The 26,915-nt window shown below is 39.6% G+C and overlaps 9 protein-coding genes across 9 annotated transcripts; 3 read left to right on the forward strand and 6 right to left on the reverse strand.

The window, feature by feature from the left end:
* Positions 1-751: 751 nt before the first annotated feature.
* Positions 752-4,618, reverse strand: SAPINGB_P001064 (uncharacterized protein; the record flags this gene model as incomplete). The annotated part of the gene is made up of 2 exons (XM_031995787.1): positions 752-3,469; positions 3,743-4,618. The coding sequence occupies 2 exons, from the start codon at positions 4,616-4,618 to the stop codon at positions 752-754; spliced, it is 3,594 nt and encodes a 1,197-aa protein (XP_031851678.1).
* Positions 4,619-6,249: 1,631 nt separating this feature from the next.
* Positions 6,250-10,545, reverse strand: SAPINGB_P001065 (uncharacterized protein; the record flags this gene model as incomplete). Its single annotated transcript, XM_031995788.1, has 2 exons — positions 6,250-8,583; positions 8,638-10,545. The coding sequence occupies 2 exons, from the start codon at positions 10,543-10,545 to the stop codon at positions 6,250-6,252; spliced, it is 4,242 nt and encodes a 1,413-aa protein (XP_031851679.1).
* A 428-nt stretch (positions 10,546-10,973) lies between these two features.
* SAPINGB_P001066 (uncharacterized protein) lies at positions 10,974-12,242 on the forward strand (the record flags this gene model as incomplete). The annotated part of the gene is made up of 1 exon (XM_031995789.1): positions 10,974-12,242. One exon carries the CDS (start codon positions 10,974-10,976, stop codon positions 12,240-12,242), a length of 1,269 nt encoding a protein of 422 aa, XP_031851680.1.
* A 208-nt stretch (positions 12,243-12,450) lies between these two features.
* Positions 12,451-12,981, reverse strand: SAPINGB_P001067 (uncharacterized protein; the record flags this gene model as incomplete). The annotated part of the gene is made up of 2 exons (XM_031995790.1): positions 12,451-12,834; positions 12,931-12,981. 2 exons carry the CDS (start codon positions 12,979-12,981, stop codon positions 12,451-12,453), a joined length of 435 nt encoding a protein of 144 aa, XP_031851681.1.
* Positions 12,982-13,681: 700 nt separating this feature from the next.
* On the reverse strand, positions 13,682-15,214 carry SAPINGB_P001068 (uncharacterized protein; the record flags this gene model as incomplete). Its single annotated transcript, XM_031995791.1, has 1 exon — positions 13,682-15,214. The coding sequence occupies one exon, from the start codon at positions 15,212-15,214 to the stop codon at positions 13,682-13,684; it is 1,533 nt and encodes a 510-aa protein (XP_031851682.1).
* Positions 15,215-15,434: 220 nt separating this feature from the next.
* Positions 15,435-20,983, reverse strand: SAPINGB_P001069 (uncharacterized protein; the record flags this gene model as incomplete). Its single annotated transcript, XM_031995792.1, has 2 exons — positions 15,435-19,640; positions 19,688-20,983. 2 exons carry the CDS (start codon positions 20,981-20,983, stop codon positions 15,435-15,437), a joined length of 5,502 nt encoding a protein of 1,833 aa, XP_031851683.1.
* A 496-nt stretch (positions 20,984-21,479) lies between these two features.
* On the forward strand, positions 21,480-22,631 carry SAPINGB_P001070 (uncharacterized protein; the record flags this gene model as incomplete). The annotated part of the gene is made up of 2 exons (XM_031995793.1): positions 21,480-21,568; positions 21,629-22,631. 2 exons carry the CDS (start codon positions 21,480-21,482, stop codon positions 22,629-22,631), a joined length of 1,092 nt encoding a protein of 363 aa, XP_031851684.1.
* Positions 22,632-22,693: 62 nt separating this feature from the next.
* Positions 22,694-23,664, reverse strand: SAPINGB_P001071 (uncharacterized protein; the record flags this gene model as incomplete). Its single annotated transcript, XM_031995794.1, has 3 exons — positions 22,694-23,337; positions 23,409-23,565; positions 23,626-23,664. The coding sequence occupies 3 exons, from the start codon at positions 23,662-23,664 to the stop codon at positions 22,694-22,696; spliced, it is 840 nt and encodes a 279-aa protein (XP_031851685.1).
* A 955-nt stretch (positions 23,665-24,619) lies between these two features.
* Positions 24,620-26,101, forward strand: SAPINGB_P001072 (uncharacterized protein; the record flags this gene model as incomplete). The annotated part of the gene is made up of 1 exon (XM_031995795.1): positions 24,620-26,101. One exon carries the CDS (start codon positions 24,620-24,622, stop codon positions 26,099-26,101), a length of 1,482 nt encoding a protein of 493 aa, XP_031851686.1.
* Positions 26,102-26,915: the final 814 nt, after the last annotated feature.

Genomic DNA, 26,915 nt, shown 5'->3' on the forward strand with positions numbered 1-26,915 from the left:
ATTCTGTTGACAATATTAGTTTATTCTTTTTTTTTTTTCTTCTTCCATTATTTTTCATTTAATAACTAATTAGTTATTCCTTCAATAACTTATAAGTTATAAAAGGTAACTAAATAAGTTTAAAGACTATGTTAGTTACCATCATTCCATAGGTATGCGTGTATATATACACATTTAACGTTTGATTAAGGAAAATATTAAAGTTTCTTTTAATGCTTTTTCCCCCCATAAACTGAGATTAAATTTTTTTTTATTTTTATTTTTATTTTTTTTTTACTTCTCAAGGTCTTCGCTAAAATGCAAAAAGTAAGACATTGTATTAATGAAATTCTTCTTCTTTTGTTTTTCATTTTTCTTCTTTTTTTTCTTCTTCTAAAAAGAAAAAAAAATTAAAAAAAAAACTTAAAAACTAAAATTTTTTTTCATACATAAATTTTATTTTATTTTTTTCTTATATATATTCATTAAGGAACGGCATAAAGTTGGACATGAAGAGTAAAAAAAAAGGACAAGAGTGGTGGTATTTTAAGAAATAGAAAGAAAAGAGAAAGGGGATGATGGGTGGGCATTAAAGGAATGACTGGAGTTAAAAACATCAAAAAAAAACATTATAAAGGAAGAAGAATAAAAAAAAAATAAAAAAATAAAAGATTGGGATTCATCAAAAAAAAAAAAAAAATTCATGTAGAAAAGGAGCGGCAAAAATTAACCAAAACAAAATATTCCAAAAAAAAATAAAATAAATCCAAAATCAATGTCTTTGATTGTTCTTGTAAGTCAAAAGACTTGCAAGCTGCTCGCGCGGACAACCCTTCTTCAAAAATGGATGCTCCACCAACTCATCTGTAGAGGCACGGTATGTAACATTAACACACAAACACACACTCAAAAAGGACTTGATTTCACGCGACAGCTGCTGGGGATGTTTGAGCTGTGGTGTACCATTTGTGGCAATCAAATAAAGAGCCTTAAGAGGTTCCTCGTTAAGGTATGGAGGTTCCGACTCAATCATTTCAATGGCCATGATACCAAGTGACCATACATCCACCTTGGCACCATATTCCTTTTGCTTAACCACCTCGGGTGCCATCCAGTAAGGAGTACCCACCATAGTTGCTCTCTTATTCTTGTGCTCCGTAAGCTTTGCACAAAAGCCAAAGTCCGTAATCTTCACGTGGCCTTGAGCATCTAACAGCATATTGTCAGACTTGATGTCACGGTGAATGATATTCTTATGGTGCAGGTGCTGCAGACCCTTGCATGTTTCATAGCAAATTGTGGCAATTTGAGCCTCATTCAGCTGGTTGTTTTCAATAATATCGGTAAGAGATCCACCTTCCATATACTCCATAACAACCCAAAGCTCATTTTCATGGCGCAAGTAAGCCTCCAAAAAGTTGACAATGTTAGGATGCTGGCTCTCCTTCATTACAGTGATTTCATTAACAATGAGCTCCTTACGGGGCTGTAGTAGTAAATCAATCTGTTTAATAGCAACACGATGGTAAGAAAGCATACTGCCCTTGATTGGCTGAGCAAGATAAACTGATCCAGAAGCGCCTTGGCCAATCTTCTTAAGTCGCTGGTAAATGGTTTCAGGATCTGCTGGACTAACTACCGAACGCAGCTTTTCCATAATTTGAACATCAGTCATGGTTGAAATACGCTTCTCAGCCTCACGAAGACGAGACTTGGCAGCAGAGCTCATGGGAGTGGATCCCTCAAGAGCAGCTGCAGCCGCATCGCGTGCAGAGGATGCAGATCCACCATTTGCGGAGACACCTTGTAAAGGCTGCTGAGGTTGTTTAGCTGGTGTAGTTGGTGTAGATGATGCAGACGATGTTGGAGCAGTAAGTTTTCTAATCTTCGAAGGCTCCTCAATAGCTGGTGGAGCTGGTGCCGGTGCAGATTTTGGTGCTGGAGGAGCAGTGGATGTGGGGGAATTGTTATTTGAAGGAGGAGGTGTGGCTACATTCTGGTGTTGTTGTAGAGCTTTAGGCTTTGTATTGAGTGGTTGGACCGGAGTACCATATCTTTCCAAAGCAGCAGACTCTGAAGGAGAAGAAGAAGATGAAGAAGGAGAGGGGGAAGCTAATGATGTGGACGACAAATTGGCGAGCTTGGCGGCCGCAGTAGCAAGCTGAGGTTGTGGGTGGTGCAAAGGCTTTGAAGCCAAATTGGGGTAAACCTGAAGAGGTTGCTTATTAAGACTTGTAGAAGATGAATTGGCATTGCTATTGTGAATATTTGCTCCCAGAGCATTATTGTTATTATTAGCCATACGCTCACACTCACGCTCCAGACGTTCACGATCATTATTGAGAGGCTTATTATTGTATCCAGAAGCAGCGGCAGCAGCAGCAGCAGAAGAACTAGGGCCTGAAGCACTATCCAAGCGTGATCGACCATTATTAGGGTGGTAATCATGCTGAGGAGCAGAAATATTGAGCTTGGCCATTTTGGGCAAGTCTTGTTGCTGCTGGATCGGTGTAATGGGGCTTTGCGATGGAGGCGGAGGAGCCGGGCGCTGTGGTGCGCGAGGCGCCTGGCGCAGAGGGGCAATATGAGCCAAATGGGATGTGTTGTTAATGCGAGAAGTGGACGATGTGTTCTGTGCATTAATAGAAGAGGAAGATGAGGAGGATGCAATGGCAGCAGCGGCAGCAGCAGCAGCAGATGTAGTGGTGTTGGGTGTGTTATTATTACTATTGGTTGTTGCGACATTGAGTAATGGTTTCGGGTGGGAAATGACGGGGTGGTCCAATGTCTTGGACTGTGGACCAGAGGAGGCGAGATGGGAAAAGGATGGTTTAGAGGTTGGTGTTTTTGTCCACTCTTGAAACTTGTCATTTAATGCAGAAGAGCTGGTACTGTGGGACATGCTCTTGTAAAATGGTTGAGGAGGAGGCGGTGGGTACATTCCCTGGCCAGCATTGAGCTGTGCTGAGCTCTTTTGCTTTCTGAGGGTTGCTTGAAGTGCTGGTCTTTCGCCAGCAGCAGCAGCAGCTTCAAGAATGGCACGCTGGGCTTGTTGAGCCTTTTTACGGAATTCCTCAGCAGCCAATAAATCATTTTGTTCTTCCTTTTGCTGTTCGCTATAAAACTCAAGGACTTCAATGACAGCTTGTGGGTTTTTGGCAAAGTCTTCCTTTGTGATTGCGGATGCACTCAAGAGTTTTGACCAAGCATCTGGAAGGCCAGTAAAGTCACGGGAAATAGGATCAAATCCGACATGGACTTTATGAGTAAAATTTGTGGGAGATGAAACTCCTGAGCGGGGGCATTTGTTGTAAATTTCATCAATCCAAGAATAAAGCTCAGGGTCATTTTTGCAGGAAACAAAGACAGATTTGTTTGATGAGGAGCGGATAATTTCAAAGCAGTATGGTTTAAGGTCAACGCGTGTCACATTTGAAACCGAATAAAGAGGAATTGAGAGGGATGGTGACGCTGAGCTTGAAAACGAAACCTGTAAAAAAATAATAATAATAAAAAACAAAGGTTAGTATTATATATTATATTATTATTATTCTTCCAAAATATTTTATTTTTTTTTACTTTTGGTTGTAGTTGTGGTCAACAAAGGGGTATGAAAAAGAGGTAATAAAGTACCACCACCACCATCATTACAAACGCTTGTAAGTCAAAGAAAAAAGATGAAACAAACTAAGCAAAGAAAAGTAATTTGGCACTCCAAAAAAAAAAAAAAAAATTAAAAAATTAATTTTTTATTATAACATACCTCGTTACGATAAAACTCAAGAGAATTATCACGTAAAACTAGAAACTTCTTTGTCCACATAAAAGAGCGCAAGGAACCATCTTCTTTAACAGAAGCCCAACCTTGTTTGATGGAACGGCCCTTTGTAAATTCATCTCTTGGTTGCTTTGAAGGAGGAGAAGATGACGAAGTTGCTGTAGAAAATGAAGAAGAAGTTGCTTGTGGTGAGATTTTGTAAGCAAGATTATTTGTAGATGCTGTAGGGGTTGAATCGGAATCGACAGAAGCATTGTAAACACGCATAGAATTAGAACTGAATCCATTTGAAGAGGTTGTAGATATAGATGCTGTAGAGTGAGCAGAAATTGCTGAAGTTGTTGAATGTGTAGAAGAGTCTGAACCTGAAGGAGAATGAGAGTAAAGAGTAGAAGAAGAAGAATATGATGATGAATGTTGTTGCTGTTGCTGTTGCTGTTGTTGTTGCTGTTGTTGTTGTTGTTGCTGTTGCTGTTGTTGCTGAGATGACAATGTTGCAGAAGAATCATTTGATGTTCGAATCTTATTATGAAGATGGTGGTATGGAGAAGTGCTAGTCATTAAAATAGGATTACCAATGGAAAGAGGAGAATCCGGGAAAGATGACATAGAAGACGCTGATGAAGATGCAGATGAAGACGCTGAAGAAGCAGAGGAGTTTGATGAGGTCGAGGAAGTTGATGACGTAGCTCCTTGTTGCTTTGAATGGATACCAGAGAGGTGTTGAGAAGCAGAACCTTGGGCATTGTTATTTGAAGATCCAGAATTAGCGTTAGGTCTGGCGTTAGGAGGTGCTGGGGCAGGGCCCGGGTTAAGGAAAGCGTTATGAGAAAAGACGGCAGCTGTAGAAGAGAATGACATGTTTGTGGCTAATAAAACATTTGGTTATTTAATGAGGTTATTTAAAGGAGAAGAATAATGTTGAATAAATCTTATATATTTAATAAAAAAAAAAAGATTTAGAATAAATGAATCGGTTTATGTTTTAATTGTTGAGATTTGTAAATTTATATATATATATATATATAAAAGAGAGAAAGATATAAGAAGAAGAAATAAAAAAAAAAAGTAAAAAGTAAAAAGTGAATGGTAAAAAAGAAGGAATAAGGGATGACAAGGAAAAGAAGAAAATCTTTTTTTTTTTTTCTCAGCTTAAAAAAAAAAAAAAAAAAAAATTAGAGAAATAACAAGGGGGAGGGGGGGTGGAGTTTTGTGTGTGTTTGTATGTGTTGGTGTGGTAGGAGAACTATTTGGTTAATAATATTATTCAGACCACAGACGCAGGGAGAAACATGAAAACTAAACGTTGCAATTTCCAGGAAATATTTAAAAGTTTGTGACATTGCAGGATTGTATATATTATAAGCGTGTGTGTTACAAAAAAAAAAGAAAAAAAAAAAAAAAAAGGGGGCGTGGGTGGGTTTGCAACAAAAAGTCTTATATCAATGCTGAGTAACTTAAGCAGAATTTATTATGTAAAAACGCGTGCGAAAAACATTATTATAATAATAATAATATAAAAAAAAAAAAATTATTACAAGTAGACAAAATATATTACATTACTTTTAAATGTTACAATATTATCACAATTTATAATTTATTAGAATTACGTAATAATATAATAATAACCACATTTAATCTTTCCATAATTTTATCATAAAGTACAAAATGATCACCACGTTGGACTCAATGAGAGAAAGAATTTTGTTTTTTTTTTTTTTTAAAAATGTTTTCCAAAAATTCCCTGGACAGTCCTTGATCCGAAAACCAAGGGGAATACCATCCAGAAGCGGTCATGGTTAAAGTTTTCAACCAGCAAAAACACAATCTCAGACGAATCTTCACGGATATGCGTAATGCCCGAGCATAAGGATGAAGAAAAAAAAAAAAAAAGGAAAAAAAAAAAATTTTTTTTTAGGTGAAAATGTCAGATATTTATACCTGTACGGCAAAAAATTAGCTAATTACTAGTGGCAAATCATATAACAAAAAAAAATATATATATATATATATATAATAATATGTATTTTGGCGCTGAGCTGGCCTTGTATCATGTGACTTGTCTATTTAACAATAGTTACCCGGCATTTCCATATTGTCGCGTTATTGTCGCGTTTTTGTTTTGACATTTGTCGAAATCCTCGAGTTTCTTTCAACATGTATTTTATTCATACAAGAAAGAAAACATACATAAAAATAAAAAAAAAAATAAAAAAAAAAAAACAATTCTAGATTTTATAACTTGAAAATGTTTTTTTTTTTTTTTTTTCATATTTCATAACTCCTAAAATATCCTTATTTCATAAATTTAATCCCCTAAATCCCTAAATCTCTTTCTTTCTTTTTTTTTTGTTCTTCTTCATACCCTCCCCCCGCGTCAAAACTTTAAAAGACGCGTTTTGCTAAGATTATTATACTGTTGTTGAAATATCTTTTAAAATAAAAAAAAAATAAATAAATGAAAATTTCAAAATTACTCATCTTTGTCAAACCTATTTCCTCTGTACTAGTCGCCGCCGTTTCTTGGGGTTTCGATCAGTCCTACCTTGCTCCATCTCTTGGATCTCTTGAATCTCTTCAATAATATCATCATCATCATCATCATCATCATCATCATCACTAATCTCCAAAGGCTTGTCTAGTCCAATACTCAGACGTGGCTTTTTACTCCTACTTCCATGACTGCTTCTTCTTTTCCTTCTTCCACTTTCAGATAACCTTTGGTTCCTTCTCTTGGCTCTTTTCTTTTCTTCTTCTCCTTCTTCATCCTCTTCCTCTTCTTCTTCTTCCTCTTCTTCCTCCTCTTCCTCCTCTTCTTGTTCAATTTCATCATCAACAATAAACCCATCCAAATCGGACTCATAATCATAACCCACCTCCTCTTCAACATCAGTCTGACTAATTCGAATACTATCACGTTCCTCGTAATTCAAATCATTATCCCCCCTGTTACTCCCTGTAGCTCTTCTACCTCTTCGTGTAACCTGGACCTTACCCCGACCACCATGTGCTGAAGGCGTCCTCTGTATACCACCACCAATCCGATTTTGCTGTTCCTCCCCTTCCTCATTTCCTCCAAATCCTCCCCTAATCCTACCCCGTGATGAATACTTGTTAGTCACACTCAACTGAGGCCGTACAGGCGTTTCTGTAGAACTGCTAGTAGAAGCAATTGTAGGTGAGGTAAAAGAAGATACACTAGTACCAGCATTTCTTCTAGCTAATGGAGATTTACCCATTCCAGAGCCAAAATATTGGCCACTAAGTACTGATTTGGTTCCATTTAAAGGCGTCCGCGAAGTCCCGCCCCGCTTATTATTATCAGAAAAATCCCCAAAAGCTCCTCCAGTCTTTTTCACCGGCCCAGAAGCAACCTCATCAATCTGCACATCCGATCCATCGGAATCATCAATGCTTAGATAAACAGGCCCGCTGTTGTCGCTTCCCTTTGGTTTTTGAGTGCTGCTCATACTATTTTCAATGTCACTAGTTAAGCTGTTACTAACACTGTTGCTGCTCTTGTCGCAGATATTTTTATCCGTAGATGGGGGTAACCTGGTTATGCAAGAAACCGCCTCCTCCACAACCCCACTTTTTTTGGTAGCAATGCGTGTTTTATCTGATGGTGAACCACTGATACCACCACCACTAGTACCCAATGTGTTAGATTTGTTAGCGCCACGCGTCGCCAACGCGTCACGTTCCTTCTCCAAACCATTTTCTTTAAAACCATTCCCGGTAACACTCTGTCGTTCTGCTCTAGCCCGACTACTCTTCATCCCATTACCCGCAACAACTCTCTGTAGCGCATCTTTTGTCTCTGAACTATCCTTACCACACTCGTGGCGCAAATACTCATCATATGCAAGCTCCAATTCAAGCGTTGTACTCGCATCAATTTTCTTTGCTGAATCTGCAAGAACCACACTTCTTGGTCGAGTCGCAATACGTGGCAGCGGCCGACTGCTCTCAGGATAAACAACAGACTCGGCTCGTGTCAAAGACCTCTTACTAACACCACTTTTTCCTAAAAACTGAGGAAATAATTGCCTAAATTCACTATCATTCGAGGCTGCAGTGTGGTTGTGAATCTCTTGTAAAGCCTTTAAAACATGACTTTCAATGTCAGCAGGTAACAACCCATAGTCAGGGCCATCTCGTTTGGCATCATAAAAAACTATTTTCCCTCGACTTGTTTTCGTTATCTTCGCGGGAACTGCAGCAGGCACTGGTGCAGATGCAGATGCAGGTGCAGGTGCAGGTGCAGGTGCAGGTGCAGGTGCAAGTGCAGGTGAAGGATCCATTTGCAACTCCACCAAGGACGACGTCATTGACTTCTTTTCCATATTTTCTCTCGTCGGCGGTGTTGCAAATAGATCCTCAGAACTATCAGAATCCATCGACTCTGATGATTTAGGTTTCAATCCCATCAGATTGCTAGCGCTAACAAATCCAGTTTCCACATTGTCTGGCATGTTAAACTTCTTCACAATTTTGGTGGATTTTTTTCTGACCGCAGTACGCTTGGTTTTCATGCGGCGTTGTGTCATCTCCATCTCTTTTAAGACATCTTCAGACTGAAGCATCTCATTATTTTCCTGAGGAATATCAATTTTTTGCTCAACACATATAGGGTTATGTGCCAGCGGAATGATCCTATTTGTTTCACAATACTCCAAATCGCCCATGCGTGATGTCCCCGCAATTGAGCTTTGAATAGTCTTGTAATTGTCTATAGACATTTCATACTTCTTTTTCTCACCTTCAGTCATCAGCATGTGAACCGTGCCACTCCGCTTACGACCTGTTCTGCCCATTCGTTGGAGCTATCAAAAGTTAGTCTCTATTAAAAACTGGTTTTATTCCTTTTTAGAACTTACCACTTTGATTGGACTTGCAGAAGCATCAAAACATATAATCATGTCAACTTCACCAATATCAAGACCCTCCTCGCCAATAGATGTGGCAATCAAAGTATTGAATTTGCCTTGTTTAAACTCAGCAATTACCTTTTGCTGCTCTTTTTGAGTCATTCCAACATTATATGTTTCCTCCAAATTCATAAGATTCGTGCTATTCAAAGTGTTATTTGTGCTGTTTTTGGTTTTGGACCCAGTTTCACCACTGGATTTTGTTGATTGACCAACAAATATATGCGAATGGCACTGGTTTACATGCAAACTTAACATCCGTTGTATCTCAGCTGTTGTATCACGATACATGGCAAAAATGATGATACGCGAAGACTCCTTAAATTCTATAGATGTGAAATAGTCCTTGAGAATATAAACCAAGCGTTCCATTTTGGGGTGTCCAAAAAACGGGTTTACAAGATTATTTTCGCGCATCATATTTGTGTGCGCTATCTTACAACTTTTGTTGAATCCAGGGCTATTGAGAACACGATGGAGATACTTGCTCTTAGAACTTTTCCCTTGGTCATGTAGTTTCTGCATCAAATGATAAAAAGGAACAACGCCATGTAACTTGAGCCGCTGAATAGCATATCCTAAAGATGTTAAAATACCGAAAATTGCCTGTGCTCGACCACGCGTCTGCATGTTTCCTCGGGCTGCCGGTGAAGCCATATAACTTCTCCGTGCAAGATTGACGCCATAAAGTGTTAAGCTTTCTGCGCCGTTAAGGAAAACCCCAGTTGCATTGCGAAGTTCATTTATTAGAGGCTGGGCCACACTGCAAATTTCCTCTAAAATTTCCTTTTGTTCAGGAGAAAAGTCTAAAACTGTTTTTTCAATGTTTTTCTTGTGAATATAAGGTACAATATCCATGCTGTCTTCAGTGCGGATTTCAACGCGTGAAATGTTAAGATTTGTAATAACTTCTTGGACACTTTCTATTGTAGATCCCGGTGTTGCAGTTAACGCTAAAACTCGGAAAGAATTGTTGAACCTTGAGATAAATCGAACTACCTCAGCATATGCTTGATGGCCTGTTGATCGATGAGCTTCATCAACAACCAAACACGCAATACTTTTTGGATCTAAAATTCCAAGTTTTAAATCATTTTCAACAGTCTGTGGAGTTGCAAAAAAAACACGTTTATTTTCCCATTCAATTTGTCTATCTTTTTTATGAACCGTTCCCATAAGAATACTAGCCTGTGTCGCTGGAATTCCTGTAATTCCCAAACACGCTTCGAGCTGTTGAGAAACAAGTGGCCGAGTTGGTGCCATAAATATAATTTTGGCATGTTTAGTCCATCGAAAATAATTTAGCATAACTGTTGACGCGATATATGTCTTACCAAGACCTGTTGGTAGCGCACACAAAACGTTTGCAAATAACGCGGTCTTGACAATATTATACTGGTATTCACGAATATCAAGGTTTGTAGGGTATATGTAGGTATCCAAATTTTCTGGGTTAAGTTCATGATGAGTGGGCCATTCCTTGTCGTTGGCTCGTAAGGACTCAATGGTTGGAGATGTAAAACTAGTTGTTTTAGTCCCAGGCGCAGGTATCACGGCACTTAGATCCACAGGCTTGTGTACTCGCGCAGGAGGCCGCATAGTTCCTGGCTGATGGCCCAGCATCATTGAAAAGTCACCAGAAAAAGTTGTTTGGTTAAGAGTCTTGGCTGACCGTCGTGGTGTGGAAAAGTTTCGAGTTTTATTTTTTGCGATGCTCACTGGCGTTGTTATAGTTGTAGCTCTATCGCGACTTGTTTCTGGGTCTGAAGTTGATGCTGCTGAAGAACGAGTATCTGTATTAAACACATCCTCATCATCAATATCGTTAAACATGGAATCAAAATCGTCTTGTTCCATGATTCCGGTTGATTAAATGTTTGATCTAGATCTGATGTATGATGTAGGTTTAGTGGTGATTTTTTTGGCTGGTGCCAATGGTGGTAGTGTAAATCTAAGTACTTGGAAAAGTTTTTGACTATTTGATTTTGCCACACGCGTCGTGTCTTTCACGCGAAAAGCACGCGGTTCAACGATGGCACGGCTATTGGCTAGTCGGATGTTTCTGACTTTTTTTTTTTTGTCTCCGTTTGTCGTACGTTAAAGGCCACTGAGGCTCTCTTCCCTCCTTCCCACTGAAATTTTTCAATTAAACTCTCTCTACTAGAGCAGGTTCTAGCAATTAAAAAAAAAACAGATAGTGAAACAATCTAGGCAAGGAAATAATAATCAGTTTTTTTTTAGAGTATTTGCCAGTTTATTTTGTTTCTTGCTTTCTGTTTTCAAAAATGTCTTCAACATCGATTGAACCAGCAAACCCTTTATCAAACTCCACTTTGTCTCCTGACTCGCTTCCAGAGGTTGCCTCGTCTATTGTCGACGATGAAACGGCTGCTTTGGGACCAAATGCAGGATCTTCGGCCTTTTTTTGGACTTACCAGGAAGAACCTCATCGTTCTCGCCGCAAAGCCATCATCAAAGCACACCCTCAGGTTACAAAACTATGTGGACCGGAGCCCTTGACCAAGTGGGTGGTGCTAGGTGTAATGCTCACTCAATTCACCATTGCCTACTATTTAACAAAAACTAACACGCCATTTTTTTCATTCAAATTTTGGGCATTGGCGTATGTTATTGGGGCTACTTGCAGCCAAAATCTATTTCTAGCAATCCATGAGATGGCTCATGGCCTTGGATTCAAGACTCGCATTCATAATCAGCTATTTGCTGTCGTTGCTAATCTTCCTATTGGTATTCCCTACGCCGCAGGGTTTGGGCCATACCACTTGCTGCATCATAAGTATCTCGGCGATAGCCAATACGACACAGATCTGCCCACCGTTCTGGAGGCCCTAGTCCTGGACTCTGTTGCTGGCAAGGCATTTTTTGCAACTTTTCAGATTTTCTTTTACGCTATTCGACCTATCTGCGTCATGGCTATCCCCTTTTCCAAAATCCACGTCATTAATCTAGTTACTCAGTTTGTTTGGGATTATATTGTAGTGCATAACTTTGGCTGGACCCCTCTTGTTTATTTCTTGCTTTCGGACTTTCTTGCGGGCTCCCTCCATCCGTTGGCTGGTCATTTCATTGCTGAGCACTATGTTCTTGACCCCCCAGCGCCAGAGGAGAAGAAGGAACCTAAATCTAAAGACATTCAGCAAAAGGGTGTACAGCCTGCGCAATTTTCTAAAATTGCTCCGCCAGAAACTTACAGCTACTACGGACCTCTGAATATTTTTGTCTACAACGCAGGCTATCATAATGAGCACCATGATTTCCCTTATGTGGCATGGACTAAGCTCCCCGAGCTCAACCGCTTAGCTAAAGAGTTTTATGATCCATTACCATGTCATCGTTCGTGGTCCAAGGTAATTGTCGACTTTGTTTTTGATAAGCGGGTCAGTCTATGGTGCAGAGTCAAACGAAGTAAAGAACAAATTGATCCGGACGACTACGAACATCCAGAAAACAGCATTGAATCAACATCCACCACCACGGGAGCAAAAATAATATCACCAGCAGCAGCTCTTGCAGCTCGTGCAAACATCAAGTAAAACTAACATACACACAATATTAGGGTCAAAAGAATAAATAAATAAAAAAGAGGAACTTAAGTTTAAAATTGTGTTATTAATGGTATTTTTTTACATAGGGTAGGAGAGAGGTAACCATTAGTAATATTGGCTCGTAAAAATCATAATGTACTTTCTGATGTGACTTGGTATCAACGAAATTAAAAAAAAAAAAAAAAAAAGGCTTCAGTTACTCAGAGGAAGATTGAGCAGGAGCCACAGAAGCAGAGGTTGCAATTTTCTCAGTGGCCTTCAAGTCTTCGACAGCCTGGGACACCGTTCCAGCCGGTTTTTTGCCCCCAGGCTGCGACGCAAAGGTATAGTAATCATTGGCAAGATCTTCCATCTTCTTGATACGGAGTTCGCGCTGTTCTCTAGAGATTTGGCGCTCATATGCAAGCAGGTTATTGTCAATGACCCAGCATGCACCTGTAATTACAAAAGCAAGTTGGATAAAGGTGCGGAACTGGACCGTCAGCGAACGGTACTTGGGCGAGTATTTTTGGGCAACAAAGTGGGAAATGGCACCGGCAACTAGGCCGGCAGCACCACCTTTCACACCGCCATCAACAATCTGTCAAAACAATGTTAGTTTGTTGCTATTGTTGCTAATGTAATTCAAGCTTTGGTTAGCTTCAAAGCAGAGGGGTCCATTTGATTGTATACATACAACGTCGATAGCACCTTGGATTTTTTCAGGAGAGTGATGAGCAGGCTTCATTGTGATCGTATAAGATAAAGAAAAAAAAATTTAAAAAGGAAGAAAACTCTGATTTATATAATAATCGTTTGTCTTGATAAGCCTTTGGTTTGAGTCTTTTAATAATCCTCAATAGACGAGAGTTCTTAGTGGCTATTAGAAAGGAAAGAAAAGAAAAGAAAAGAAAGAGTGCAAAATGAGCAGATTTCTTCTTTCTTTTGGGAGGGAAGGTGTGGTTTTTATTATGGGTTTGTTTAAATGCTAAAAGGTAAGGTTTTTTTTTTTTTTTATAAGACAAAAAAGTAAAAATAAAAAATAAAAAAAAATTAACCAGTTCGGATCCGCAAACCCCGGATTCCATCTTTTCAAACTGTACACCAGCCAAATCATAATACCGGCCCATGGCGCCGCCGAAAGAGTCTCGATGAAAATTAAATCACCGCGGATGTATGACGGATGATTGAAATTTCATCAAAAGGGTTGAATGAGAAAAAAAAAAATTCCCAGATATATATCATAATCATACAGGCATATATATACTCTGTCGGGCAAAGCTCTATCCAAATAATAAAATACTGCCACCAGTACCTGTGAGAACTGATAAGGGGAAAGAAAAAAAAAATAATAATAATAATATCCATAATTAATTAGCTGGTGGTTTATTCTATTCTTGGGAAACCAACTAACCGATTCGTACAGATACCAAATTTATACTCTCCATTTAATCATCCTCAGACACAGGCTTCTCATCATCTTCAAACTCCATAGAAACCGGGATGACAAACATTGTACTTTCAGCGACCCCGGGAATCGTGCCCAGCCCGCCAAACACGTCCACGCTTTCGTCTTCCTCGTCCTGCTCTTCTCCAGCATCTATATCTTCATACAACCGGTCAAACTCATCTTCTGCTTCGTCGTAAACCACATTCTCATCTACTTCAATGAAATCCGGTGCAAGCGCACTCCATCGCTGAGGCGGCACAGACGTCCATGTGTGGATCCGGCCACTCTCTAACCCGGTCGCCGCAATAAGTGGTCTCGTGGGGTGCCATGCAATTTCTACAAGCTCCTCTTTTGGGCCGTTGTAAATCTTTACCAGAGACCCAGTACTCGTGTCCCACATGTAAATATCTTGTGCATCTTCAAATGTCGATGCAATAATGTATTCAGCAGATGGCGCAATTGCAACCGAGTTCCATTGCAGCCGATTCACCACATCCTGGAACTTGTGTTGTGTCTTAATATCCCATTCCTGGATATTGGCAAACTCCTGTCCATCATCATTGTCCTTACTAAAGCCCTCCCCGCTCTCGTTATTTTTGTGATTTCCGTTTTGATCTGGAGGGGGATATCGCATATCTGGCATCGCTAGTAGGCGAATAACCCGATCTGATGAATTCACAACCATCAGCCGGCCAGAAGGTGACAGTGCCATCGACTTGATTTTGCTTGTTGAAATGCTTTTTGAATACATCACTTCAGGACTACCGGTTCTTATAATATTAATGCTTCCTCGTGATGTTCCTGTAATAATGTACTCGCCACTAGGCGAAAACATTGCTGTTAGCACATCTTGCTTTACACTACCTGTCTTTTTCTTGGATGATGATCCTTTCCCCTTCTTCGTTCGTTTCCTTTTGCCTTTCCTTTTCTTGGTATCTTCTTCTGGTTCAGGTTCCGGCCCGGGTCCCGGCTCTTGCTCTTCTTCTGGCTCTCGCTCTAGCTCTGGCTCTGGCTCTTGTTCTGGCTCTTGCTGTTTAATGGATGAATTTAAATCCAAAATATGTGGAATAACATCTCCTCCGATATTCTTCTGTGAAATATCAACAAATACTGCATTTTTGTCGAGTAGGGATGCTACAAACAAATTATCGTTTTTCGGATGAAACTGTGCCATCCATACAGGTGCACCTAAATTGACAACAACTTTTATCTTCTGTATTGCACTCACGTTGCCTCGTACTCCCAGATCCCATATAATACATTTCCAATCTCTGCCTGCAGACAAGAGATATCTATTGGTGTGTGACCACGATAGTGATTCAATCTGCCGGCTGTGGCCTTGCAAAACTGTTAGCACGCCGTTGGTATCGAGATCAAAAATTGCAATGCTTCCATTTATCAGACCAGAAGCAAGGTAATCACCATTCGGACTAAACTTAAGACATGTCGCATGTCCTAAATGTAGGGTTGTAGCTTGTGTATCTGGAAATTCCTGTGCCAAAGCAAAGGGGTCTAGTAGTGATAAATTCATGGTGGTAGTAGCAAAAAGAGATCTATTTGGATTACAAAAAAATAATTAAAAATAAATAAATAAACAACCAACTGAATTGGGACAGAAAAACACCCACACTTCTTTTTTTTTATCATTTTCGCAAACACCTTAAAGTAAAATTAAAACCTCATTTTATTTAAGAAAAAAAAAGTCAGCTATTATGTACTATCAAATTCATTAAAAAATATCAATTTTCTTTCTAAGAAAGCAAAAATGATCCCAATCCTTCCTTGATGGCAGTCATGATACGCTCCCGTAAGATCTCCTTCGATGAGTAATTAGGCAGCTTGAAGTAGTTTACGCAAGTCATAACCGTAGGCAAATATTCATCAGGCGTAAGAGGTGGCTCCGATTCACGGCAAACAATTGTGAATGGAGGTCGAAGAGCCTTGAACCCACCAATGGGAAGGTTGGGGCTGCCTGTGACAAATTGCAAAAATGCCTTTCGTTGTTCAACAGTAAATGTGCTCATAACCTCAAAAAGATCTTTAACAACTCTGCTCTCAATATTGTATCCATGGTCTGCCTTGGCCATTGCGCACAGCGTCTCATAAGACCAATCGGCTTCACCCTGTCCACACATAACAACGAGCTCCTCAGGGACAAACGTGCTAAGCGCGCTGTATGGGAACACAACGGAAAATCCCTCCTTAAATGCCCTAATTTGCTCAATTATTCCTGAGCCCAGTGTCATGTTTAACACTTTCTTAATATAGTCGTCGATATTAAAGATAGTTACTTCGACATCTGCTCCACCGGGAATGAGCTCTAAGTTATTGCGGCCTGGAAGTCTAAAGTCAAGAGCCAAATCTTCAACTGACGCACCATCAACTCGGATGTCTTTAATGGTCTGCTCTGAAGCATTATTCTCTGTCAATCGATTTCGCTCCTCGACATAAGATTGTAATGTGTCGAGAGATTTTCCAGTATGCTGATCCACAAGATAAACAGTTCCAATGTTATTGGCAGCACTTAAAAGCTGCTCCTCAGTCATAGCAGCTAATCGGAAAAAGAGAGGATTAAAATTCAAATCAATGATTCGAGAATCCAACATGGCGCGAGCAACAAATGTTCCCAATGACTTGAAGGTACTCAAAATCTTCTTCCCAGAAGAGGAGGTCGTCAGCCATTTGGGGTCGCGTGGCAGAGGGAAAAGGCCTTGCTTGGAAAAAACATAAGAGTTTTTGCCACTATCTTTAACAGAACTGCCATCGTCATCACGCCAGATGCTCAACTTTCGACGAGTAAATTGTTTAGAAACCGTAGCATAAAATTCCAGTGTTGGACCCAAACCAGTGCCAACATCGTCAAAAAACTCAACCTCCAACGAATAAGGCGAAGATCCGTAGAGGTTCATAACTTTCATTGCACTTTGAAGCATGTGGGATCGAGAGATTCTAATCTTTTGTCGCAAAAGGCTGCTAACGTGCTGTTGGCTATCACCCCCAAAAGGACCGCCAGATCCTCGGCTTTCTGAACTGTCTTGAGATTGCTGAAGACGGTTCATCAGTCTCGAATAGCCAAACGATGTAGACTGTAAAAACAATAATCTAGTTTCAAATGGAAACAAAAATGGATACAATCTGCATGCATCAACAGCCCAACTTGGCATCATACGGCTAGCAATAATAAGAGGCTCTTCAAGCTGTCTATTGAGCTTGGCAGTAAGTTTCGAGTTGGAAAACTTCGCCATTGGAAGTGGCGAAATGGAATGTTTTAATGATGAGGATATAGTGCATGCATTACCAGGGCGTCCAGAGTTGGCAAATAAGTCGAAGACGCTATTATTCATTTTAAAAAGAGTGTTGAGAAGTCGAATAACAATAGAAACAGACTCATTTGAGCCAAAGGATGCCGGCATTCTAAGAATAGGATCAAGATCTTCAGCTTCAATTGGTTTTTCTTTGCTATCAGAAAAGCTTCCCTTCTTTTTCTTAAACCATATGCTGTGTGGTTTCCCCCAAATCTTCCATGAAGGGTTGTTAGTGTAAGATTCTCCCATTTCCTTCTTTTCCATTTCCTTTGCAAGCAAGTTCTTGAAAATAGCACCAAAAACAGTGGCGTCATGAGAAATTGGAACGCCATCAATATAAAATTCAAGATGCCATGGAGCAGGGTTCAAGCTGTTGGAAAGAGCCGAAAGAGCATCAGTTCTCGATGCAGATGATGAGGCAATGGGTTGTTCCGATGCTGTGCTGGTTCCCTGGGGTGTATTGTTCTCAGAATGAGCTTCGTCTTCATCGGTATTATTATTTTCTTCCTTCTGAGGTTCAGTATCTTCCATGACCGTATCCTTGACAGAGTTTTCTGTAGTACCATCTTCCTTAGACCCGTCCTGTGTATTATCTTCTAATTTTTCTTCGTTCTTCTTTTCTTCCTTTTTTTCTTCCTTTTTTTCTTCTTCTTCATCTTCTGTCAATGCTAAAATTTGACTAAAAATTCTCATGCTAGAACCAAAAATAGTATTCTCAGCCTGAACCTTGGTTTTGTAAAAGTCATCAATGGCCTTTAAAGAAGCTGTGGCCTGAATTGAAATCATAATTGGTTTAGCCTTTTTCGATGAAGAAGATTCACCACCTTCTTTTGGTTTCTCTTTAATCAATGGAGTCAAACTGATGCGAAGTTGTCGAGAAAGACTAGAAGAAATAGAGTTGCGCATTAGAGAATGGGAGTCTGCAGCCAAAACTTCAAATCTTTCAAATCGGCTCAAAGATTCGTTAAGTCTTTCAAGCAAAATCTCAAAAGGTTTAGTAGAACCATTTCCCAAAAAGGTCTCTAAAAAGAGTTTGCAAGTTGTTTGAACATTATCACCAGTAGTTAAAATAGTAAGCAGCGAGCGAAGAATGTGGGAACAAAGAAGCTCAAACTCAGACACGCTTGTAATTATTTTGGCAAACTTTTGGAAATTAGCTTCTAAATCTTCATGAGCAAGAAACTTTTCGCTGAGATCGGTCAGTTGATTTAAACCTTTCTTCATCTCATCTTCAAAGTTGCGGCTTTTGATCTGTTCATTGTAGACCTCAATAAGTCTTTTGGCCTGAGAAAGGACAAGAGGTGTGAGGTCAGAGTAAAAAGATGGAATTTTAACTAATGATTCATCACTTTCGCTTCCTTCATCATCTTCCTCATCTTCCTGATCTCCGTCTTCATCTTCCATTTCATCTTCATCTTCATCTTCATCCTCTTCTTCCTTATCCTCTTCTTCCTTATTTTTCTTGTCCTTAGCATCGGTTTCTTCTTTGTTGTTAAAGGAAGAACTCTTTTCCAAATTCTTTTCTAACTTCTTGTTCAACTCTTCTTTTTCCTTTTCAATACGCTCCTTTTTATCTTTCTCTTTAATTTCCTCTGTTTTTATGAGATTTTCAATTTCTTCAATAATTCCTCCTCTGAAAAATGAGACAATATATATGTCAGGAAGCTTTTGCATTAAGATTGTTGCAACTTCCAAAGCACCAAGGGTGAGTGAGTCATGATCACGTTGTGAAAGAATTGAACTTAGTAAAAGAGAAAGCTCCACATCAGCAACAACTTGTTGAAGAACATTAGATGGTAATGTAGAAACGACTTTAATAATTGTCTGCAAAACTGATCTTCGGATTTGAATGTCAACAGTTGATGAAAATGTATCAATCAAAAGGGATAGGGTAATTTTTGAAAACCTGACAATTTGGCTGACACCCAAAAGATCTTTTGTGCGTTTCTCCATGCGTTCCTTTTCTGCTTCCGAGCTAAAAGAATATTGGTAGGGGCTGGCAACCTTTGATTCGTCAACAATAGCAAGCTGTGGGTAAACGTTTGAAAAAACCTGAAGAGCGTTTGAAAGAATTTCTTTATCAGCATATATTAATGCTTGAATAATTGCAGTGGTATTTTTTTCATAAGCACTTTTGATTGGTTCGCTTTCATCATCATCAAAGTAAGGTGCATGTTTGGTAAGAACTTGGTAAAGATGGCTTCCAAGTTTGTTTTCAATGGCCAAAACAGTGAATTTTGTCGAAACTCTGATTAAAGTGGCAATGGCTTTGATAATGCGAGGCTTTAAAGTCAATCCACTATTGACGGAAGGATCAATATACGATAATAACTTCATAGAAATTTTAGGCGTCATGAGTTGATCAATGTAATTAGAATTTGTGTTAAAACTCTCAATAATGCCGCAGATAGAATCTGCAATATTTTTTGAAATTTCCGGGTCATTGTTTGAAAGAATATTTTCAATTAAAGGAACAGCATCCCTGACAGAATCGAAATATCGCATAGGAACAGATGAAAGTGTATTTGCGACTGTTTCTGTGGCAATTCTTTGAGTAGAACTTGAAAAAAAGTCGAGGTATGAAAGACAAGCTGTTAATCCTCCATTTTCTAGAATGGCATGAGTCTGAGAGCGAGAAATTTTCCTCAATGCCTATATGATGTTAGAAAAAAAAATGTGAAAACAAGTTTCAAACATACCGTGAGAGCTAATTCTGCAGTATCAATATACTGGATCTCAAAAAGCTTTTCGCACAAAGCCTTGACCGGTCGTGCATAGCTAAATCTGTCAAGCGACATAGGGTTGGCATCTAATAAGTTGAGTAAGCACCGGCAAGTCATGATGATGATTTCGACACTGTTTTCGTAAAGTTCGTCCACCATAATATCTACCAAAGCGTCCAGCACCTTGGCGGTAGGAAGGTAGTCATTAAGAACATCTTCATTAGTCATGAGTAAAATATCGGCAAGCTCTTGGAGGCCAGCCATTACGTTTGAAGGGTCTCCATGATCCTTTATAACCTCGAGACATGGTTCAATATGGCCAACAATTGAAGATACAACATCTGGAATACCCAATGCTCCTCGAAGAGATCTGAGCATTTGTTCATTTGCTGAACGAAAAGCATTTTCTTCATCGTCATCATCGTCTGCAGCGTCACTACGTTCATGGTCTTCATCATCATCTTCTTCATCATCATCTTCATCATCATCATCATCATCATCATCATCGTCATCATCTTCATCTTCATCATCATCATCGTCATTATCGTCATTATCGTCATGACCATGATCATGATCGTAAAAGTCTTCGTCATCGTCGTGACCCTCGCCAAAGCCGGCATTTGTTTGGTTAATGGCCTGAACTAGCTCATTTGCATCTTCCAAGTCTCTGTCGTCGCTTTCATTTTCTTCTTCGTCATCGCCACGATGATAAAGGTCCCTATCATCATCGTGACCCTCGCCAAACCCGGCATTTGTTTGGTTGATAGCCTGAATCAGTTCATTTGCATCTTCTAGGTCTCTGCCATCGCTTTCATCTTCATCATCTGGGTTTAAGAGCGAAGGTTCCTGCTCGATGGCAATATCGGGGTCAGCTCTAGTAGAGTGAGGCTCAAGTGGCAGACCGGGCGGTAAAGGAGTAGAAGATGAAAGGTAAATGTCATCGTCATCAAGGGCAACATCACCATCAAGATCACTAGGAATATTACGGGGAGTGTTTGTTGAAGAAGAGGCGTTGCTGTTATTATTTGAGTTTTTAACAATGCTGAATAACGGTCGGTTGATTCTGGCTGCATCCTCGTGAGTAGTGTGTGAGCTTGGGCCAGCAATATTTACAAAGTTGGATGAAATAGAGGATGTTTGGGACGCTTGATCAGAGTTGTCGTCGACACCAGTCATGATGACATCGCTATCCTGGCGTGTTGCAAGCACCGGTTTATCAGAACTTGAAGATTCCGCGGTGGGTTCAGATGAGCCTACAACATTATTCTTCATTCTGAGGTGGCAAAAAAAAAAATCAAAAAAAAAATAAAAGCTGAGACTGCAAGTCCAATAGAATCTTATTGAGGAGTTTTCAAAGAAAAAAAGAAGTGTTTCTTAGTATTGAAATATATCAAGTCCTTTTTGCAGTAACTTATACCGGAAAAAAGAATGGAATAGGTGTTATTAGATGGATAAGAGAGTGTTTGATGATGAGCTGGGAAACTGCTGTGTGGCGAAAAGAAGGAAAAGGGCTCCTTTTTATTTTCTTTTATTTTTTCCCCTATGAAATGAGGTAGAAAACGGGTGGTTATAGTATATCTAGGACTGCACGGCGTAAGTACTGGACTGCGCCTGGCGGCTTACAAGTTTATTCCAAAGTTTTATCTGTTTATTTTTATTTTTATTTTTGTTTTGCTAATCTTTTGATTCTTTAAATATATCCAATTCATGCAAGTTTGACTTGGGATTTTTATTTTATGCTATATGCTGCATATTGATTTGATCTGAAATGTCACTTTATGAAGACTTTGGACATGAAAAATATAAGTTGTTGGAGCTCACACCTGAACTTGTAGAGCAAATCAAAGCAGGCAAGAGGTATGATTTTCTTATCCATTTTTAGATCTGCCTTGTTTTTTAATGCAATAATAAATCTAGTCTGGAGCTGAAATCCGAAACGCCATCTTCCACATTAATGCTATGCACAGAAGACAAGACATTTAGAATACGTGAAGCGCATCATTCTAACTCTTTGTTTGTGTCGACCACAGACGTCTCACATAGCGAGGCTTATAAGGATTGCAACCCTGATGCCATTATTCTTTTAGATAATATCCCAGCATTATGGGAAATTGCGCCAGCCGACGAAAGTCAAATTTATCTACCTAGTGATATCCCCATCTACAAAGGATCAGAGGAAAATCACGAAAAAATTGAATCTAAAGGAACCACTCTATTAGATGTCCGTGCCAAGGCTGCGATATCACAGAAACAGTTTGATGACTTGTGGAGAGAGAATGGAGGAGTGGAAATTGAGGATAAGAAGAATAATAAATCTACTGCATATTTACTTGACAGCTCAGTTATAGCCAAAGTCATGAATTTGATATTAGGAACAATTGAAACCACTTCGGAGTTAAGCCTAGATAAAGTCTCTATTGCCGCTTTACATGAAGGTATGAGAAATTTTGCAGGAAAACGAAGTGATGAACCATACACAGTGGTTGAAAGTGTTGTGAGAAAGTTTTCCAAAGAAGAGAATGTGCCATATTCGTTAAATATTTCAGAGATTATTCACTGGTATGGTATCAACACTTTAAAGGAGCACCAGGGACAAATGCTAGTTGAAAGAGATTTTTTGGAAATGTGGAGACAATCGCTTCCTGTTAACGTTATGGATCCATTAAAACTGGAAAGTTTGACTGGAAATTTCATTAATATGGATGGAGGGAAAGTGACATTTTTTACCAAAACTAGTTTACCAAACGATCCCAAAGAGCGTATCAACCAGTTGCTAAATATTAAGCCTAACTGGGAATTATCTGAGATCCTACCATTTATTCAAGATATTATTCCAAAGACGAGCAAAGTGGAGAGTTTTATTATGAAATTTGCAAGGAAAAAAACAGTTGGAAAGAAAATAATCATTTCTAAGCGGTAGTAGCGTTTATGTACAGCATTTTTCTATATATCTAAGTGTATATACGATTAATATTAATGAATCTATTCGAGAATCATGAGAGCATACTTTCTTGCAACTTCATAAGTACCCAAGAAAATAGCACCTCCCGCACTGATCCACATAGTTCTAGGACCGATACCCTTCCAAAAGGCGCCATAGCCGTCTTCCTTGAGAATGTTTTTGGCAAGAGTGATAATTCCGATAGGAGTTTTATTGAGCATAAGTCTTGTTTTAATAACGTCAAGAGGGGTAGTAAGGGCGGCTGCAAATCCGCCTGCTATCGAGCCAGCAATAGCGCCTTCGGCGGGTGAGACAGACTCAACATTGAGAGCCTTTGCACGAGTCTTTTTCAGGTATTCATAGAGGGGGAATTGAATGGCTGTGAATGGAATTTCACGCAGAATTGTAGAACCCCAGCCACGGTATAATCCTCTAAAAACTCCCTCACCAGATTGGTTTGAAAGAATTGCCTTGAATGCTCCGACAGAAGAAGAGAATTGAGAAGCTTGAGCACGCTGTTTGATAACTTCTGCAGGGACACGAACAGAGCATGCGGCAATCTCACCAATGGATGCAGAAATCATGTGAACAAGGCCGGAGCCGATTTCCTCGTTGGCAATATGTTTTTTAGCATATGGATGAAGAATTTTTTTAGAAGATTCATAGGACAGGAAAAATAAACTTGCTGGAAAGATTAAGAATGTTAGAATAGGTTGTATAGATTTACAATGAAATTCTTTGTTTGTGTAGACATACCGCCAGGAGCAGAAGCAACGACGGCGCTGCCGAGACCGCGATAGGCACCTTTCCAGCCACCATTTGCCCAAAACCCGCCCTTTGCCTGGAGTCTGGTTTTGAGTGTATCAATGGGGAAGAAGGCAATGTCAGTTGACATTCCTGCGAGACTTCCACCCTAGAAAAAGTGTATCAGCTTAAATGATAATGAAAAATTAATAGAGATTAGCACACATACAATTAGCGAGGCAGCAACGAGATTTCCGTCCATGATCATAATCTAGATGAGGGGTTTGTGCTTTGAAAAATTAACCAAATTGTGGTGGTGTTTATGAAGAAGAGATGGTAAGGAACCGAAAAAAAAAATACAAATAATTCAACAATGAGCAGATTAGATTATATTGGCAATTGGCAATTGGCAATTGTCAACAACAGTTTCTATATAAATTAAAATGAAAAAAAAAACTACAATGACTGTTGATACCCGTGTCATGATCTATATGATGGGGAAAATCCCCGTGTTGTTTTGAATCTGGGCCAGTTTATTATTATTTAATCTCTTTCATTAAGGCATAACTCTCGACAAGATCGTATTGAAAGGCTTTATTATTGTGAGTCAAAAAAAAAAAAAAAAAAAATCGCGGAGTATGGTCTATATATTACTATTAAAGACTGAAATATACTTAGATACCATGTTGCTTCGCGCCAGTTGGGATGATGCAACATTCAAGAGTCGCTGGGCATTTTTTTGGCCAGTCAGAGGCAGGTGGCTGATTATGTAATGGCGCTTTTTTTTTTTTTTTTTTCCTCTTTAGTCACCGCCACCACCACAGGCCAAAATTCCATCCAAATAAAATAAAATTCAAACATTGTAGAAAAAAAAAAGCTCCTTCTAACTATCCTTCTTCAATATATTCATTTTGGAACATTCAAAGAGACCCGAAAAGAAGTCACAGAGATACTAAACCCTTGATCTTAATACTAGATCTAATTGGCATATCAGTATTCTTAAGAAGAAATTTTATTTTTATTATATTTTTTTCTTCTATTGTTATCTTTATTTTTAGGTTTCCCTTTAAATTTCTAATCTCCTTGTCCAAAACATTTTGAAATACCCAGAGAGCCTCGCACTTTTTTTTCTCTCTCTCTCTTTCTCTTTTTTTTTCTATTTTACCCTCTGTAAAAAAAAACTACCCTGAGATATTTATCATTTTATTAAATTCTCTTTTACAATGTTTCGTTTGACTTGTCGAAATATCGCAAGCAGGGCTAGTCTGAGCAGCGCCCGTCTCTCTGCCCGATCTGCAAACCCAACAATAACAACAACTTTGACCAGATTCATTTCTAATTCCACCGCCCCCCTCAGTGCTACTGCTAGCACGGCCACCACTGAGGCTGATCTTCTCAACGCTGCTGCAGCTGGTTCTGCCGTGTCCAAGCAACCCCCAGCCGACTCGCACATGTTTAACTCAGTTAAGGATGCTGAGATTGTTCGCAGTAAGGATGCTGAGCGACCCATTTACCTGGACATGCAAGCTACTACACCCACAGACCCCCGCGTTCTGGACGTGATGCTGAAATTCTACACAGGCCTATATGGTAACCCTCATTCGAGCACACACGCATATGGTTGGGAAACAGATACTGCCATTGAGGAGGCCCGTGCGCATGTTGCTAACCTGATTGGCGCCGATCCCAAGGAAATTGTCTTCACTTCAGGCGCCACCGAGTCTAACAACCTTTCCATCAAAGGTGTTGCGCGATTTTACAAAAATAAGAAGAAACACATTATCACCACTCAAACAGAGCACAAGTGTGTGCTGAATGCATGCCGCAGTCTTCAAGACGATGGTTTTGAGGTGACCTATCTACCCGTTCAAAATAATGGCCTTGTTGACCTGAAACTGCTGGAAGCCGAAATCAGACCCGACACTGCGCTTGTATCTATCATGTCTGTCAACAATGAGATTGGTGTTATTCAACCTATTGAGGAGATTGGTCGTCTCTGTCGTTCGCGCAAGGTGTTTTTCCACACCGATGCTGCACAAGCTACTGGTAAGATCCCCATTGATGTCAATAAGCTGAATGTTGATCTTATGAGCATCTCTGCCCATAAGATTTATGGTCCCAAAGGCATTGGTGCTCTTTATGTCCGCCGCAGACCCAGAGTTAGACTCGATCCCCTTATTTCTGGTGGAGGCCAGGAGCGTGGCCTGCGAAGTGGTACATTGGCCCCTCCTCTTGTTGCTGGCTTTGGTGAAGCTTGCCGAATCGCAAAGGAGGAGATGCCATACGACTCTGCCCACATTAAGCGACTTTCGGATCGTCTTAAGAAGGAACTTCTTTCACTGGACCACACAATTTTGAATGGTGACCCTGAGGCCCACTATCCTGGCTGTATTAATATTTCATTTGCATACATTGAGGGTGAGTCACTGTTAATGGCTCTCAAAGACATTGCCCTTAGTTCGGGCTCTGCTTGTACATCCGCATCTCTCGAGCCCTCCTATGTGCTTCACGCTCTTGGTGCTGACGATGCTCTTGCACACTCCAGTATCCGCTTTGGCATTGGTCGCTTTACCACTGAGGCCGAGATTGACTATGTTATTAAGGCTGTGAGAGAACGCGTTAACTTTTTGCGTGAGTTGTCGCCACTTTGGGAGATGGTTCAGGAGGGTATTGATCTCAATTCGATTGAGTGGTCTGGTCATTAGATGGTCACGCCTACGCTCACCATTGCGATTGTAATATGATGTATAATAATATTATTATACATATATATGCTGATATATTTCATTTATTACTTATATATTAAAAAGTTGCTTTATTGTTTGACTCAGGTCCATGTGTTTGTCGGATCGAAAAATGGGAAAAGATTTGTAAGGTGAATACAAAATGATTAATCTTTATTTATTTATTTATTTATTTATTTTTGTCATATGACCATCATTTAGCTCTCCTAGCGAAGATTAGAGATGCTCATTTGGATGGACAGCGAGCGGTACTTGGCCCTCTACCCTTTAAAAAAATTTTCTGGGGAATGTAATGTAAAGCAAAGCAACACAAATTTAGCAACAGTATCAGTTACTGCTAAGCAGCAGCAGCAGCAACTACTTTTGTGATATGAGGCAGCCTCAGCTTTTCTTCCCTCCTTTTGTTTGCCGATGATAACCATAGAGATTTCTACCTTGAGATTTTTTTTTTGTTTTCCTAAGAATTTCGTTCCGACACGCCAAAATTGTCTTTTTTTTTTAAAAAAAAAACCTAGACAGCACTGGATTGCCTGGAAACAGTTGACTTACAAAAAAGAAATTGGGAATTTATTAAAGATTATTCAGGGGGCCGACTGTTGATAATAATAAACAGACTGGAACGAGTCCCTGACCTGCCCATTTCACGATCTCCGTTATTGTAACCGAAAAAAACTCGGTGTGGTTTGAATAAAAAATTTTTTTTGGTCCGCCTATAGCCCCCCCCCCCTGCTGCTGGACAAAAACCAATCAACCACCAAATTTTTTTTTTTTTAAA

The sequence above is a fragment of the Magnusiomyces paraingens genome (assembly GCF_902498895.1).
Source record: "Magnusiomyces paraingens strain CBS 517.90 genome assembly, contig: contig1, whole genome shotgun sequence".
NCBI lineage: Eukaryota > Fungi > Ascomycota > Dipodascomycetes > Dipodascales > Dipodascaceae > Magnusiomyces > Magnusiomyces paraingens.